This window comes from Sander vitreus, chromosome 7, assembly GCF_031162955.1.
Source record: "Sander vitreus isolate 19-12246 chromosome 7, sanVit1, whole genome shotgun sequence".
NCBI lineage: Eukaryota > Metazoa > Chordata > Actinopteri > Perciformes > Percidae > Sander > Sander vitreus.
In genome coordinates this window covers 9,180,274-9,198,138 of record NC_135861.1, presented here as the reverse complement: position 1 = coordinate 9,198,138, position 17,865 = coordinate 9,180,274, and the positions used below count along the sequence as shown (strand labels likewise).

The 17,865-nt window shown below is 39.2% G+C and overlaps 2 protein-coding genes across 3 annotated transcripts; one reads left to right on the top strand and one right to left on the bottom strand.

Annotated features, from left to right (window-relative positions):
• Positions 1–204: 204 nt before the first annotated feature.
• Positions 205–8,326, top strand: LOC144520634 (solute carrier family 35 member E2A). 2 transcript variants are annotated; one of them, XM_078254503.1, is made up of 9 exons: positions 205–301; positions 1,249–1,727; positions 2,453–2,588; positions 2,754–2,881; positions 4,042–4,162; positions 4,235–4,288; positions 4,391–4,463; positions 4,779–4,924; positions 6,030–8,326. In XM_078254503.1, the coding sequence occupies exons 2-9, from the start codon at positions 1,448–1,450 to the stop codon at positions 6,256–6,258; spliced, it is 1,167 nt and encodes a 388-aa protein (XP_078110629.1). In that variant the 5' UTR covers positions 205–301; positions 1,249–1,447; the 3' UTR covers positions 6,259–8,326. The 2 variants fall into 2 exon arrangements, with proteins under 2 accessions (XP_078110629.1, XP_078110628.1); XM_078254502.1 differs by lacking the exon at positions 205–301 and adding an exon at positions 308–515.
• A 328-nt stretch (positions 8,327–8,654) lies between these two features.
• Positions 8,655–14,948, bottom strand: slc25a45 (solute carrier family 25 member 45). Its single transcript, XM_078254504.1, has 7 exons — positions 14,840–14,948; positions 13,555–13,611; positions 13,414–13,457; positions 13,256–13,327; positions 12,951–13,139; positions 11,059–11,293; positions 8,655–9,946 (listed from the first exon to the last, which is right to left on the bottom strand). Exons 2-7 carry the CDS (start codon positions 13,589–13,591, stop codon positions 9,666–9,668), a joined length of 858 nt encoding a protein of 285 aa, XP_078110630.1. The 5' UTR covers positions 13,592–13,611; positions 14,840–14,948; the 3' UTR covers positions 8,655–9,665.
• Between the last annotated feature and the right edge of the window lie 2,917 nt (positions 14,949–17,865).

The window sequence follows — 17,865 nt, the reverse complement described above, 5'->3', positions numbered from 1 at the left end:
CGGAAACGCGATTGTATCATGTAAGATAAAAGCATATATTATTATTCTGTCAAAAGACCTATGACCTATGATCAAAAATACATATCTAAACATATTCAAAGCAACAATTACGATACAATGAGTTTAAAAACCTGCTTAAATTTAACCAATATGGCCAATTTATTAGCTAGCAATAAAATATATTCGGGAATAGCGGTTTTATTTTGAAGGTTTTCGATTGTGTTGTTTTTCAGGTTAGCTTGGCACTGCGCTTGATTGTTGTTAGCTACGTCTCGTCGAGGTCCACAGATACGAGTAAAAGGTGGGTTTTTGGGTGTAGTCTCATTTAACACTTCCTCATATTGTGGATATGTCGGTCAGCACGGCTGGCTTTGTAGCTTCCACAGCTTTGCATCTCATGTTACCGCAAAAAACAGCGGCTAGCTAACGTCAATCTGCAACTTCCTCTTTTTTTTTTTATAAAACTCGCTTTACAGAATTTTTCAGTCCAAGTTGTAGCATCTAGTTTCAAAGAGGTAAGAATTATTTATATCTTGAATTTGCATTTAATCCTGACACCTTTTGTTCTAGCTAGCTAGCTAACGTTAACTAGCTACACTAAACTTAAATACCATCTGTTTGGCAGTGTTACATTGTTTTATGTCTTATTGAGAATACAGATCAGGGTGTTTTAAAGATACCGATCCGGTTGAACCACTCTAAACTCAGTGTAATAACGTTAACTTTATAGGCTACCAAAAAGCACACATTTCTGTGAAAAATGGTTCATGTTTGTTTCACCTGTTACCCTCAGTCGTTTTTCAGCATCATGCTCAGTTTGTGGGCTCAAACGACTGCTTCCTGTCATATTAGGAGCTCAGCTGATGTTGTAGCGGTGTTTATGTGAATTAAGAATACGAAAAAGTGTTTAAACCTAGGTGTTTGCAGCATCAGTGTAGTATTCAATAAATATGTAGTTAATACAGTAGATAGTATGTAACATAACACAACAAACAGGTTAAGTATAGTGAATACAGTACGAATGTGAAGTAATATGGAGTGATGAAGAATATCCATTAGGTTATGTATGTGATTGTATGTAAAAGATCAGACCTGCATGAGACAAAATACACTATATGTAACAAGGGGATGGTCAATCACTAAATGTGTATGTGACACAGTATGATACAAAAAATGTGATCTTTACCAGTGCATTGCAAAGAGGATAATGTCTTCCCCTCTGTTCACCTTTTGTCTCTCACCTGACAGAATACGTTCCAGCTTCTGCAGCAGATGACAGGGGACGCCAGGACTTAAAGCATTCCCAGCATTTACTACAAGACTGAGAGATAGATTGACTGCTGGACCAAAAAGAAGATGGACTGACTGTCACAACTCTCATCAACCCCTCACCTCCCTCTTATCACCCACCTGTGGGGCCCCTGGATGCCCTCAGGCAGCAGGAGTGATGCCAAGCGGCAGGCAGACTGCTAGGCACCCGCTGTGGCGCCTCTTGTCACCATTCCGCAGCCACCAGGAGCGAGTGGTGCTGGCCCGCAGCGAGAGCCTGCCAGGGGAGCAGGTGCTAAAGATCACAGTCACAGAGACTACTGTGATAGAGGCAGAGTCAGGGGTATGGAACTGGCGCTCCCTGACCTACCTGGGCCTTTGGTACTTCTTCAGCTTCTGCACCCTGTTCCTCAACAAGTACATCCTGTCACTGCTAGAGGGGGAGCCCAGCATGCTTGGTAAATAAAAGGAATATTATACTTGGTTTTGCAGGTTTTAGCCTTTTATATATTGCATATGTATTTAGTTTTACTGCTGAGCATTTATAAAGCATTCCACCAGTCTTAAGATTGACATCCTGCGTTCCAGGCAAGAAAAACAACTTGCAGAAACATGCCACAGTCTTGAGATAGGTAGCAACCATGAATTGTTTTAAATTAAATTACAGTATAGGAAAAAAAACTCTGCTGGTGCATTGAGGGATACTTCAATGTCCAGGACTGCTTGCCAGGTGCCAAATATGTGTGCATACAGATACAAAAAACGTTATTGTCCATTAGATTGGCTTAAAATGGAAATGTGTCTTTGGCACTGGCATTTAAGACAACACACCATAAATAACAGTACATAGCATAAACAACAATACACAGCAGTTGTGCATCTTTAATGCAAGTTCAAATGACCCTTTTCACGATGGGCATTTTAGCTTATTGTTTTTACTCTAACATTTACTTTTCCAACAACATATTGTCATTATATAAATAATATATTATAATATAAATTAAATTGCATTTGATGATAATTTAACTGTGATGAAAGATATTAATGGAAATCAATTGCTGTGACAAAAACGTGCAAAACCTACAGCATGACCTGTGCTGCTGTTTGTTAGAGTCTAGCTATAGTAAATAGTAGGTTACAAGTTGCAGCTCAAGGGGTTGAAGAAGTTTGACATTCATTCCAGGTGCAGTTCAGATGCTCTCCACCACCGTCATCGGCTTCCTAAAAATGTTTGTGCCCTGTTGCCTGTACCAGCACAAGTCCAGAACAGAGTACCCACCCAACTTCATCATGATCATGCTGTTTGTTGGGCTCATGAGGTGGGTCCACTCTTTTTTTTTTTTGGTAAATTTGTAAATCACCAGTTGGAGACTAACTAGTTGCTTCTAAGAAAGAAGAGCAGACTTGATAATACAATGACAAATTAACTAATGCAATCTCTTGTTTTTCTAAAAGTCCAGTATTGACATCACCTTTGTCTCCAGGTTCAGCACAGTGGTTCTGGGCTTGGTGAGCCTGAAGAACGTGGCAGTGTCTTTTGCAGAGACAGTGAAGAGCTCAGCACCCATCTTTACTGTCATCATGTCCAGGCTGATCCTCGGAGAGTACACAGGTAGAGGACACACTGATGTATATCTGTATGAGGGGTCGGGGTGTAAAATGTCAGAATAGCAGCGCTTTAGGGGACAAATCAATCAATCAATCAATCAATTCTAATTGTCACATGAAATCATTAGAAATTAGATCAAAAGAAGGATGATTTTGATGACCTATAAACAGCAAATCTCATCGCTGTGCTGAGCAGAGGTGTCAAAATTATTCACATTCATTCCTCAGGTAGAAGTATAGATACTAGGGTTTAAAAAGACTTCTGTTGAAGTATTAACTCAAGCTTTTTACTCAAGTAAAAGTGTAAAAGTACTGGTTTCAAAACTACTTAAAGTGTAAAAGTAATGTAAGGGGGGAAAAAAATAATATCAATATGCTTTTTCAAATTAAACGGCGAGTTTTGGAAACAATTCGTGGTACTTGGGTGCGCAGAGCTTGCAGCGCATTCAAAAGGAGTTGTTTTTGCATCCAACCATTTTGAAAAATTCTTCCAGGTACGGCCAGGGATGTAGGAGGGTTGGCTGGTCTCCCTGGCTACCAACCTCCTCGCTGGTGCTTGGTTGGGCCATTTTGCTCGAGTTTTCTTGAGTCTCTGCCACGGACATCTTCGTACTAGGCTACATACGTCTGCTATTTCCTCGCTGGAGTGTGACGTGATTTGTGTCATGTGCAGGTGCGATGGATCACGTACAAACCAATAGGGTGTCGGAAAGGTATATGTTTATACTTCTCATCCAACCCCATTCAAATTCACTCTATCCGGATGGCGCAATTTATCTGGATAGGTTTTTTTGGTGTTTTTGTGAACGATGACAATCCGGAATGAAAACAAGCCGAACTGAAATAGGAGTAACGAGGCTATTTTTTAAAATGTAAGGAGTAGAAAGTACAGATAATTGCGGAGTAGAAGTTAAAAAGTCTGCTGTAAAATAATTACTCCAGTAAAGTAAAGATCCCCAACATTTCTACTCAAGTAAGGAAATGAAGTATTTGTACTTCATTACTTGACACCTCTGGTGCTGAGTAAAACATTTCATTTCACAACTCCCCCATCAGGCACTTTGTTGGCATTATGCAGGAATGTGTTCCTACCAGTAGGACTGCCACAGGGAAACCAGGTCAAATGGTGTGTGGTTAAGTGTGGTGACTCATTTCAATCTGCAGGACTGTGGGTGAACCTGTCCCTGTTGCCTGTCATGGCCGGTCTGGGCCTCTGCACAGCCACGGAGATTAGCTTCAACATGCTCGGCTTCTCCGCCGCTCTCTCCACCAACATCATGGACTGGTACTGCAGCACTTAACACAGATATCCCACGGCAGTGTGATGCTTTATTTAACCCTTTATCTCTGATCTCAGTTTGCAGAACGTATTCTCCAAAAAACTGCTAAGTGGAGATACATACAAATTCAGGTAAAAGACTCTGAACCCGCTGAGTGAAATGACTCAGTATTATTAATATAGGAGTATTTGATGCAATCAAACACTTATTCTAAAAACTGTGACTTATTTCAGCCCTCTAGAACTGCAGTTCTATACCAGCGCAGCAGCAGTCATCATGCTTATACCTGCCTGGGTGTTTCTCCTGGTAGGTCAACACATAATTGTTACAATTATTGTTGCACTGAATTATTCTTACAGTTGGGCGTGTATTTATTTACATTGTGTTTTACAACTAAAGTCTGTAGTCATTTGTGCCATTCATTTTCTTAAATAAGAAGCAGTATGACACTGCCAATTTCAATCAGATGTTAGGCAGTACAGTAGCAATATTCCCATAAGAAACCGGAAGGAATCTGTATTACATGTTGATGATGAGTTTATAAATTACAAAGTCCAGGACTGAAGGCGGAGGTGGTGTGGGGATGTTGATGGTTGTCGTGCTCCGTCTCCATGTATCCAGGACATCCCAGTGATCGGGAAGAGTGGGCGAAGCTTCATCTTCAGTCAAGACATTGTCCTGTTGCTCCTTTTTGACGGAGTCCTGTTCCATCTGCAGAGCGTCACTGCCTATGCTCTCATGGGACGGATTTCCCCTGTTACCTTCAGGTAAGAGACAGGCACAAAAGCCATTTATAACATGGCTCTTAATATTTACTAAAACCGTTGACAACATGTTATCATGTCTGGTTACTTGTGTCACCATTCCTTACTTGGCTTATACCAGCTGCAGGTTTTGGTTTTCTAATGAAGCTGATGTTGAAGATAATTATATACACTGTTGACCACTTTATTGGGTACGCCTGCCTGAATATGATCCCTTTTATCTCCAGTACAGAACATAGTTCCTGGTAAGGTTTATTACTGCTTACCAAGCTTACCAGACCTTCTGTAGCCCTCTTCCCAATTGTTTTGATTATGAAAGCTGTAAAGGCAATCTGTTTCTGATGTTAATATACAACAGACTTTAGCTGATCTGTAATCTGAATGTGTTTATGACTACTAAATGTCACCATCAGCCACACAAAATGTATTCTGTTAACAGACTAAACCTTCAAATCAGACAAATATCAATTCAATAAAAATGAAAGGTTTTCATAAAATGTCATAGTGTTGAGACAATTCTCAATCAATCAGGTGAGAGCCAGGCGTTTCCCATCATGCCCTGGGTCTTGAAGTCGGTGGAGAGCAACTGCGGCGTCTGGCTCTTAAAACTGCAGCCGCCTCGATCTCTTGAGGTTATTGTTGCCCATGTGTGCATGACATCAGAGCAAATCAGGGTCAAGTCAGATATAGTCTCGCATCCGGCCGAAAAGAGTGACATCCAGCGTAATTTCCGGCAGAACAAGAGCAATCCCGTAAGTGGAACGTCGTGGATATAGACTAAGTCAGACACAAATCTAACCGGCATGCATTGTGCGGCGATTTCCGGTGATCAATGCGCAGGCCTGGCACATCTCAAAGAGCCTTATGTCTCTCGTTCTGCGGCATCAATTTTTATCTGTTGTTACCACCTGTAAATGATAAGTGCATTATGACTTGACACGTTGACCTGCTGGAAAAAAAGCAGAGCGTGTTGCCATGAAAGGGCGTAGCTGGTCAACAACAATGCTGATGTATGTTGTGACATGTAAATCATGCTCAGTTAGTATTAGCCTACATTGAATTAATTTGATGTTAATGCCAAGAGTAAAAACCCTCATCTCTTCCTCAGTGTTGCCAGTACTGTCAAACACGCCCTGTTGGTTTGGCTGAGCATCATCGTGTTCAGTAACCAGATCACTATCCTCAGCGCCATCGGCACCGTCCTCGTGTTCATCGGGGTCTTCTTGTACAACAAGGCCAGGCAGTTCCAGAGGGCAACCTTACAGGCCATGGCTCATGAGCAGAACCACAAACCACTTCTGCAGGACCACAATGTTCAAGCCTCTCAGTCGCACTGAGGACTCGACACTTAAATGCTGCCTGAAATTAGATCAAGGTCTTAACAAAATTCTGTTTGCTTACCTGTGGCTGTCCAGACAGTATGCCTGGACACATTCCAGTTGGTTTTGTTTTCCCAGGATCCATTTAGTGTCATTGTCATGTCCAAGAGGTTAAGGTAAATCTTGGTGACTGGCTTGGTACAGGTCAGTGTCTGTTTGACAAAACTATCCCTAGTCCTGTGGAGCAGCTTAGACAGTATTTATTTGTCCCTTACCTGATTACAGACGTGTATCTAATCATCCTTGATCCTTTGCTTTGTTTAATGTCAGTCAGTAAAAGGGGAAGCTCAGGGTGTCCTTCATCTTTTTGAAGGAATTGACTTCTGTAAGCTCTTTGTCTTACATTTGCATTCCAGAGGGTGCTGGTTTATCTTTCATCTGTGGTACAGCAGCTGCTGATTGTATGTTATTGTAAATATGTGTAAAGCATTGAAGCTGTAAGATTTTAATTCTGTGATGGTGTAACATACAATGTCAAATTGATCTTGATTGCATCTTAATATAAGATGTGAATAGGGCACTAGTGCCTGAGATGGGAGGCCTTTTGTAGGGTTGTCCAGCCAAAGCATAGATTTACCATTTTTTTGACAAATTTTTTTAAACAATGTGTGGAACATTTGAAAGCCACATACTGCATTCTAGGAATGCTCATCCTCCATCATGAACAGTTGCGGGTGTATGTAGGGGTTTATGTTCTTGCATTTTTTTAATGTTCAATGTTTTTTTTTTTTTTTTTTAAACTGACTCTCCCCCAATGCATGCTGGGATAGCAGCCCCGGGGACCATCAACAGGAAAAGAGCCTTAGAGAATGAATGGATCGATGAGCTGCTGTAGATCACACATTCATAATCTTAAAGAAAAATGATTTATTACAACATGAGTTTTATTTTTGTAGCTCGGCTCTATTGGTTATGTCTAACAGTCAGGCGATCAAACAGGGTTTTGAACAAGTGACAAGTTAGTCACATTAGAAGGCAAACTGTAAAATTCATACACAACCTGTTTGTTGTAAACATCCATAACAGTTTACAAACCAACTTCCTGGTTCAAGCATCAACTCAGTTTTCTTGTGAGGGGGACATTACGTACAAATGCACTCACTTTTTTCCTGTTTTTACAGTATGTGGAAAAACGTCTTTTTCACAAGCTGTCTGAATGACTAATACAATTAAACCCAACTTGTAAATTTGCCACATGCATCAAACCCCAGTTACTTTATATAAGTAGGATTCAATGTAAAAACCTACTTCTGTGAGCCATGCTGTGGTTGTTGTACATCAGCTGTTTATGATAATGTCATGATACGAGCTGGGAAATTCACATTCAGTAAGTGACTTTCCCATGTTGACATCTAGCCAAAAACGGCTGCATGGTGCCAATAATATAACATACATATGAATCTTATTCTGACAATAATGCTTTAATCATACTGCCCCGAATCTCCTACTCTACTAGTGTGTGCGTCCAGGCTTCTCTCCTAATTTTTCTGAGGTCAGTGACTTACAAAGTCCATCAGTTATCTGATAGGACAAATCTGTGTTAATCATTGTCAGTCTGGCAAACCATCGGTTTGATCATTTTAATATTGCTCTACATTTGCTGCGTTTTTTTTTCCTGTTCTGACCTGTTGGGCTTATACTAAGTTTTGAATTTCACCAGAAGGGTTGTCTGACTTTTTAATTAACATTATAAACATGTTCATTCTATGCAGTTATTTCCTGTTATTGAGAATTTGTTTCTTGAAGTGCTTATAAAAACCAGGTGTGGGCTTAGATTTGATATTGATACCCTACGAATACATGTTTTTACACTTCTCTTCCATATTTAGTCATTGGAATGCTGCTCCATGAGGTAAGTCCAAACATGAGGTGGGAAGTGTTGATGTAGGAAAGAGCAGTTATGAGCTGTTTGTTTGGGAACGTGCAAATCAAAGATGTAAAAATATTCACTAATGTGACTCTTTAATGAGGATGTAATGATATTTGGTGGACACTGTGCAGAAAATAAAAAGTATTTTGTCTTCGGCATATTGTATAAGCGCATTTTGTATTTTGAGTGGTCAGCCAGTATTGACAGTGATCTCATGCATGCATTGCTGATTGAGATATATATATATATATACACACTAGTATCCTGATTATAACTTGTTTAGTTTTTTTAAATATCCTACTTTTATACATTTATCCTTTCTTTGCATATGTAAACAATGTATTTTTCATTAATTTTTCAACTTGGAAATAGAATTTTGAAAAATGTTTTTTTTAAACATCTGACTGCTGGGGCTGGAATCAATGCAGATGAGAGCGGTGAGAGAGTGACTCTAAACTGTAGAGTTGTGGGCCAGAAAGACCTCTTTTACAAAACAGTCTTTTGATCTAAATATGTTCATTCTAGCAGCTTTAACTCAAGGTCCATCCAATCCCACCTCAAGACAAGGACGGATACTGCCAACTCAACAGCGACCATATGTGGCTGGGCTGTTAGAACATCTACAACATCAGTCTTTAAGTCACAAGGAGCCAGGACTTAACACTAACCATTCAACACCTTCTGAGGGGGGAGTCCCTGGAGGACAGACTAAATGAACCCTGGAAACATCAACAAAACTACAAAAACTGGTCACAGCTCCGACCTCAACAGACGAGGGATCTCATTTCCAGGATGGACAGATATGCCAAAGGTGCCATGTGTACAGCGTCAACAGAAGTAGCTGCACATAAATATTTACAACATTTGGAGACTCTGAATGCCGAAGGCCACGCATAGTAATGTTCCACCTATTCTTATACACACAGTTTATTCATTTGTGGCCTTTAAACCCAATTTCTAAGGAGGGGTGGGGTTACTAGAAGGACTCCATGGAACAGTTACCAATAATAAAATCACCTCCATTATTTGTATTGTTTATTTATTAGGAATTCCTTCACTGTTTGTGTCCAGTTGAGAGGAATAAAATGCTTTGAAATAAAAAACCTATAGTGAAAAACATGGCTCTGTCCGCAACAAAGTTATAACGTTTACATTCACATTTTGGACAACAATGGACTTGATATCCAGTAAATATGAACAGCTTAACCCTGCAGTTCAGATCTCAAGAAAATCAGCTAGAGCTGAATTTGATCAATTATGTTCAGCTGAAGTCTGTTCAGATGCGGTGTGCAGGTCTGTAACGTTTAGAGGCATCACAATGTGGAATAGCTTGCCAACTATCAGAGTGGAGGCACCCAGTAAGGCAAGTTTTAAGTAACCCTGAGAATATCTGACCTACAGTCAAATTGTGTATGTATATTAAAATGTCCACACCACAGGAAGATCTTTCAATTTGCATGGCAAGGAGTGTATCTAATCGCCGTCAAGAGTGAGGTCATCTCGTCGGTGGGCAGAAAATCCTCATCAGACTCTCGTAGCTGAGGAAGGTGACGGCGTTGACAGGGAAGGCTCTCAGGCTGTTTAGTAGAAGGCCTTTAAAAAAGACCCTCACTCCCTCCTCTCTGAAGCTCGCTCTCATGCAGTGGAGGACCCCTCTGTACTCCCGGCCGCCGGCCCCTGACATCTGAAGCCGGGCTTTCACCACGTCCATGGGCGTGGCAAAGGCCCAGGTCACCACACCTGCCACGCCACCTGCCATCAATATTGCAAGCGTACCTGACAACAGAAAAGTTAACTGAATAATGTAAATCTTTCAAGTGGTGCCTGTACTGAAAAATGACTGTAGATTAAAAAATAAACCTGGACATTTTAAATGAGGCTGAATCAAAACTAAAACCCAACTTTCTCCTGGACAGAAGTTAATCTCTATCCAGAATAAAGCTGGAGTTTTTTTTAATTCAGTTTGGTATCTTTCATGTAGAAGACTACTTACACAAGGAAAAGAAAAAAAAGGACAAAACTGGTAAATTATGAGATAAGTCAAACGTATGCAATACTAAATCAAACGCATGAGATACTGAGTCAATATTAAGACTTTTTAATATGATGTAAGGTCAGATCACTCCCAGGTCAGAGGTTAGAAGCAGAGAAGTTCTATTCAGCCATACTCCATCACTAAACCTGTCCGGCGTTCAAGTATAAATTTATGTCTGTCGCTACAAGTTGAGGGAGTCGAAGCAGCTGTATGATAAAGGGCCATCTCCTTTGAAGGCCAACGGAAACAGGCTGAAGAGCCCCCCCCACACACAAGTTACTGACAAATACATACACCCGCAAATAGCCTATTCCCCAAAGGACTTACATTGATTTCGGTGAGCATTTGTGTTTGTGGTGCCTATGTTTTGACGCCATTAATATCGTTTCATAACCCAAACATGACAGCTTCAGCAGGAGATAAATGTATCATGGAAATACACAGATCCTCAGAGTTTGGATGGCACTACACAGCACTACGTTGTGTCTAAATCTCCTCATTCGAGATTTCATTAAATGCTTCTATGTAAGTCATCAAAGTCTCCCAAACCTTCTTCATGTATTGAGTTAATAAGCTGCTCCTGAGTTTTTGCTAACAATCATAAGATGCTAAGTCAAAATTTAATTATCTCTTGACATATTATCATAATTTTCTCATAGTGTCTCATAATTTTGACTAAGAAAGTTAAAAATTTGGCTCACCATGTCATCATTTTGATTCACCATTAGTATTTTTTTTATTTCTAACATTTTATCCATTCTTTTTCCTGACAGAAATGACCTTCCATATTTCACACAATACCCTGGTTACTTAATTATTGAGGGTCGGTTGCACTATTCCCTCTGAAACTGACCTGGCTCTTTGCCGCTCTCAGTCAAAGCCTTTCGAGTGACTTCGTAAGGTAAAAAGTAGAGTCCATAGCAGGGTATGTCCCTCAGGGCTAGGGCCAGCCCTCCTCTGAACAGACCCCTGGGTCCCTCCTTCTTCAGGATGACAGCAACACAATGAATGGGTCCACGGTATCGGTCAGCAGTTGTTTGACCCTGCAGACGCACCTTCACCAGGTCAACGGGGGCAGTAATAAACACCTGAAAGCAGATCAAGGTAATGGGTTAGTTCCCCCAAATAATGCCTAATGGTTATGATTTTGTTTTAGTCCGTATTTTATGTTTTATGACATAAAGAAGCAAAACACATCACAATAACGGATATCCCTGGTGATATTCTAGATTTTTAATGACAACAAATCCCATAAGAAGACTAAAACCAACAAAGATTAAAACTAATCTAAAACTAACAAGTACTGCCTGATATATCTCAAACATTAAGTGTTTGCTACGAGCTGGACCAGAGAATATAGACCGGTGATGCTGTTTTGCTGTTCGTGAAATTTGCTGGAAATGATGTAATGTAGCATTTTATGTGACGTGAGCACTGTGACGGACTCCCCTGACCCATCCGCCAGACTAAATTCAACCTAGGGGGCACACTGCATTCTAAGTGGTTTCTGTGACATCAGAAATGCTTTGAATGAGTATGTAGTTCCTCTCACAGTTTAGTAGGCGGTCCTTAATGTGGTCCAGGACACATACACGTACACACTGCTATAAGAATGTGGCCATATGTGGTCTGAACCCCCTCTGAATGTGGTCTGAGTGATCAGATCTCAATGCGTCCTCAATGTGTCCTGCGTGCATTCACACCTGTACTTAGAGCTGTCCTGTTGGTTACACCACCAGAAGGCCCCCTATCTAACCACCAGTAGGCCTCCTGGTGGTTAGATAAAATACTGTGTGAACTAAATACTGATTGTCATGACATTTGACATATTCATGATCTACAGAGGATGGTTGTTTCCTAAATTCCTAAATTTGCCTTGGTGAAAGATGCATACATAAACAAACAAACAAACAAACATATTAACCATTAATATGGAATAAACAATAAATACAGAAAAATGAAATATATACATATAAATAACCGTTGCATAAAAAAAATCTTGACAACTATTGAATTGTACTTCAACCTTACAGCCTTTACTTAGGCCCAAGCATCAGGCTAAATTATTACCTGAAGCGAAAAAATGTAATGTCCGCAACACTGCTTTAAACTCCCATATTTAATAGAAATGCAACGTTTCGACCCTACTGGGTCTTCTTCTTTTTTGCCTGAAGAAGACCCAGTAGGGTCGAAACGTTGCATTTATATTAAATATGGGAGTTTAAAGTATTGTTGCGGACATTACATTTTTTCGCTTTATGTACTTTTCATTTGTCCTGCACCTGCCAGAAGGTGGGATGTGCACACAATTACTTTTATAAATTCTTACCTGAACACAGGAAATATCTAAATGTACATGGTTGATTTTCATGAACCTGTGGCCTCTTCTCAGGCGCCTGGCTCAGGTCACATTTTTAATCTTAACCAGTTCTGACTACTTTTTTGTGGGATGTAATGAACTTTGCAACCTCTAGGGGCCAGTAGCACTTAACATTCACCTTGTTTTCTTTTTACACAATATCTGAATTCTCCTTATAGTAGGTGGAAAACACATGTGCTACAAGAAACTATAAAAATGTGCTATTACCTGTGTGAATTGAGAGTCTTCACACCCTGAGAATGGTCAGTTTCATAGTGGTCCTGTGAAACACTCACAATCATCATGCCAGTAATATCTGCAGTTACGGTCCTGCAAAGGTGCTTTGGATCAAACTAGCCAGTACTGTATATGTCAGGTATTCTTACCTGCACCAGGCCTGAGAAGCAGCCGGCAGTGAAGACATGTGCAGCAGAAGCCGGTATGCCTTGATTGCGGTCACTGCGCTGAGACTGAGTGAGGTAATCTAAGGCATTACTGTAAGAGCCAAAGACAACAGAGTTGGTGATGCCTGTGGTCAGCACCGGAAATGCCATGCCCTTGAAGAATCCATGGAGCTGGTGTAATAAAGGCATAATAAATAGATAAATAAGCATGCATCAATACTTTCAGTCTTGGAGGCTATTTATGCAGTGCTACTTGGTAAAACAATTTAAGATGACATAACACCTACGCCTTCATTGGAGTATGTTTTAGCCATACAGTGAAATATCCCTTTGTAAACAGACTGGGCCTGCAGGCGCACCTACAAATGAAACAAGAGGTGTCAGAAGAAAAACTAGCCTAGTTTTATGCATTTGGTCATGTTTATAGATTTCAGTGTCATGCAACCTTCACAGTGTCTAATGGATGACCAACTGCCAGTCCAACTGCACCTACAATAACCAACAAGGAAATGTTATTTATCCACATACAAATACTGTATTCAATCAACTTTCTGTTATGTCAAAAATAAAATACAGTTTTTCTTACCAGAAATGCTCCCAGCTATGAATTCCAAAAAAGGCATGGCTTGCACAATTTCACAACCTGCAAAGAAGCCCAAAGTGTTTGAGGCGTTAAAAAGATAATACCTGAGGATACTGCTTTACAGCTGAAGCAGACTGACTACCTGCACCTTGACTGCAGTGCTCAGCAGCACTTTATCATGGCTTCCATTCAACTAGTTTGATACTTTTAAAGAGCAGATACACTTTTTTTTTTTATTTGGTTGTTTTCTGTAACTGCTGTGATAAATGTCTCATGTCCTCTTGTATGTTGTGTTTGTGGTTTTGCCCTCTACTGCGAATACAATTTCCCCTTAAGGGACAATAAAGATCTGAACTGACTAGTTAATATATGACAGTTACATATGGGTCAGGTAGATGTTTACATCAAGTTGAACAAAAGTTAAACCGTAGAGCAGTGGTTTTCCACCTTTTTTGTATAAGACCCCCCACAGCCCTGTCACATGAACTCAACCCCTTCATCGATTCACAATGTGTGTTCCAAATGTATATTCATAATAGTGAATATTGTTTATTTTTTTTATACTTGTTTAACTGTATAGCCTTTATTTAGATTGCTAATGTTTCAACCATGTATTCATTTGACTAATTATTTGCAGTGTCTAATCTGTAGACCTGCTTTTAACTAACCATTTAAGCCGCTTATAATACCTTAAAATCATTATTTCTACGGTTTTATCATTACTTTTAGAGATACTGTTTAAACGTCTGTCCTCGCTTGCTAACTAGTTTTAAGCTATAGTTTACATAACTACAACATAGTACTCAGGTGTTAGGCCTACAGCTGATATATTCTTTTAATCAAATCACTTTATTTATTTTTTCAAATTAGTTGAGCTGCTCCACAATATTTCCACCACGTAACGTTACCCCCTGGCAACAGAAGACGTAGCCCCTGGGGTACAAGCGTACAAGTTAAGACTGCGCCTGGTTGTAATTTAGAGGAGTTAGCAACAAATGACTGAGAAGTGAGGACGTTCCTTTTTCTACAACTCTTCGTATGACTTTACGTTAAACGTTAGTGATAGTCTGAACATAACTACATGTCGCCTGCAAAACCCGTTCAGTTACACATGTACAGGTTATCATACGGTCTAAAAGAATTATATCATGCAAAAAAGCCTAGACCATCCTGCTGCTCCTCGGTTCGGTAAAGTAAAAAAAAAAGAAGACATTCACAGATTCGAACTTCTGGGATCAATAACTCACCAGGAAACGTTATTAAAACACAAAAGACGCCTATTTCCTACCGTAGTAAGGGAGACAACAAGCTACAACCTCATTTTCATCCAAACGAGTCGTCCTCCGAGCTGGAAAATAACATTGGTCTCCGGCTGTGAGACGAGTGCGCAGGGACCGTCTACAAAATGCAACAACGAAGAGAGATACAACAAAATATTTAATAGCTTCAATATTAATGTAGTGTCATTGCTTCACACATAACTTGTCTCCTGTTAGTTGTACTGCAACACTTACTTTTGTAAAATAAGGGTATAGGCTATGCATAATTTGGGGGAATATTGATTGGCAAAGAATATTCAAATAGCTATACAGTGTAACGTTAGTGTATGTCTTGAACAATTGAAGGATTTACACTCAATATACACATATAACTGGTCTCCTACTGGTTGAACTACAACACTTATTATGGAAATAAAATGCCTGTGTATAATTTAACCCTTCCATCCAAACTGAATTCTCTATAACTGTGGATCCCTGGCCCGGGCCAATAAGCCTACAGCCTGGCCTCCTTCCTTCCTCCTCTGCTGGAGTGAACCAGGGACATGAACCAAAAACTAATCAAAGTAATAAAAGTAGTTAATATAAAAAAATACTGTTGTATTGTACTTATTATTTTGTTATTTTCATTCTAATTATAGAGAAGCTTTGCCCTAAGCAACCAAGCAAGTATTTCTAGTTTGACACGGCTGCCTTTTCTAAATAAAAACCGTCTTAGCGTACAAACAAACAACAATTTACAAAACAAAACAAACCAAACCAAAACAAAACAAAACAAAACAAAACAAAACAAACCAAAACAAAACAAAACAAAGTAAAACAAAGCAACGCAAAACAGAAAGCATTCATAGCAGGACAGTTAATACCCATTAAAAACATATAAACACATATAAACACAAACCCTCCGCCTGCCCACCCCCTCCACTCACACATGCACACAGGCATATCAATTTACCCATAATAATAAAAGGAATAAATAAGTGATGTAATAGTAAAAGTATAGTAATATGCCAGCTGTTTATGCTGGTTAAGGCACAATGTTAGAGATGGACAGTGAAATAGCTGAACCATTAAATATGTTTGAATTTTTTTGCCAACAATGTTTTGCACATTTCTGCTAATAGCCCTGTGGTTTTCACGAAGCCTTAAATCAGTGCACACTTTGATCCAAGTAACAGTGCTTAAAATGCCTATTGCTTATTTCATGTCTTTCTAATCATCCATCAATCGTCTAATCATACCTTTTATGTCTGTGCAATCTATTTTTTTTTAAGGAAGCAGGTGTTCTTCTAAAGGACACATAGAGGCTTCAACATGGTGTAAAACCATGACTAGACTGCAAAGGGGACTTTTTGATATTTTACAGCAAACCTTTTCTTCATGGTTGCTTGCAGCTTCATTATTATTATTATTATTATTATTATTATTATTATTATTATTATTATTATTTAGGGTCATGGTTCTGCTGCAAAACAAACTTGTTGCATAAGGAAACAAATTGAATGTTTTTCTCTAAAAACTATTCTAATTAAAACACAATAGATTAAAATGTAATGAAATACAGTAATTGGTGATAAGTAGTGGTAAAGATTTTGCTGGCTAGAAAAACATCTGACTTTATAGGTTGTGCTGTCCTTCAAAGATAAATAAACATTTACAATGTCCATAGCCAGAGGTAGGCTATTTTTGGGTGCAACAGGTTCAAATAATGTACCTTATTTTTTCTTCAAATAGCCAAATCTACATCGCATCACAAGGTATTTCATGCAAGGAATCCTGTTGTTAGAGGAAAAGGGCGAGGTAGGCCTTTGGGTGAAAGGACTCTGGTTGGTAGAGGAACAGGGTGAAAGCAAATAGGCCCAAGTAGGCTTAAGGCCTATGATGGTATATGAGGATTGTGGTGACTTGATTCTGGGTGCTAGAGAAAAAGAATTAAGTCAAGCAAGTATGAGGCAAAATAAATAGCAATAGAAAACAAATATTATAATGGTTAACTTTTACAATCCATTAAAAAAAAGTTATTATTAGTTATTGGATAAACTCACTGTACATTTAGGAGGGAAAGTGATATGTTGCCCATAGCATGTTATGGGGTAATGATAATGATGACAATGGAATAGTGATTGAAAAGTTAATGGAGATTAAAAATCTAGTGTGCCTAAATGATGGAAGTGGTACAAGAATTAATGTAAGAACAGGAACAAAGTTTGCTATTGATCTTACATAAGTGTCCGATTCATTGGCAGGGGTTTGTTGGCGGGAGGCAGTTAGAGGAACAACTAAAGGAAGTGATCACTATCCTCTAGTAACTGAAGTAGGTTTGAGTTTAGAAGAATATGACATAGCAGGGTTACAGAATTGGTCTTTCAATAGTGCTGATTGGAAGAAATTTAGGAATATTAGTGATAAAGAAATGGAAAAAAGTTGATATTAATGATGATGTTGATAACTTAAATATGTCTGTTTGTAAATCTATTCTAGAGGCTGCAAAACCGGCTATGTAGAAGAAGGGAGGCAAGCACAAACAGAAGATTGTACCACGGTGGACAAAGGAATGTGATAAAGTAAATAAGTATAGAAATCAAACTTTTAAAATGCTAAAAAGGAATCATAGTTTTCAGAACCTTATTGAATATAAATGGATGCAAGCAAATGTAAGGAGAGTTAAAAAAAATATGCATGTAATTGTGTGGGAAGGGAGACTGAAGCTGGTAAAATCTGGAGAATGATACAAAACATGATGGGGGTTAAAAGAGAGTATGGGTATCCAGTCTTAAAGGATGGGGAAACAACAGCAGTAAGAGATGAGGAGAAAGCTGACAAAGTTCATTTGTCCGGACAATATTAGTGAAGAAGGGAAAAGAGAAAGGAAAAATACAATAGCAGAAAATAAAAAGCTATAACAGCAAGATAAAGAAACTAATGATGAAAACAAGCCATTTACAAAGGTAGAACTGAACCGCTCGCTCAAGAAAACCAAAATGTTAGCACCAGACAAGGCTCAGATTTGTTATGTAATGATAAGCCATCTCAGTGA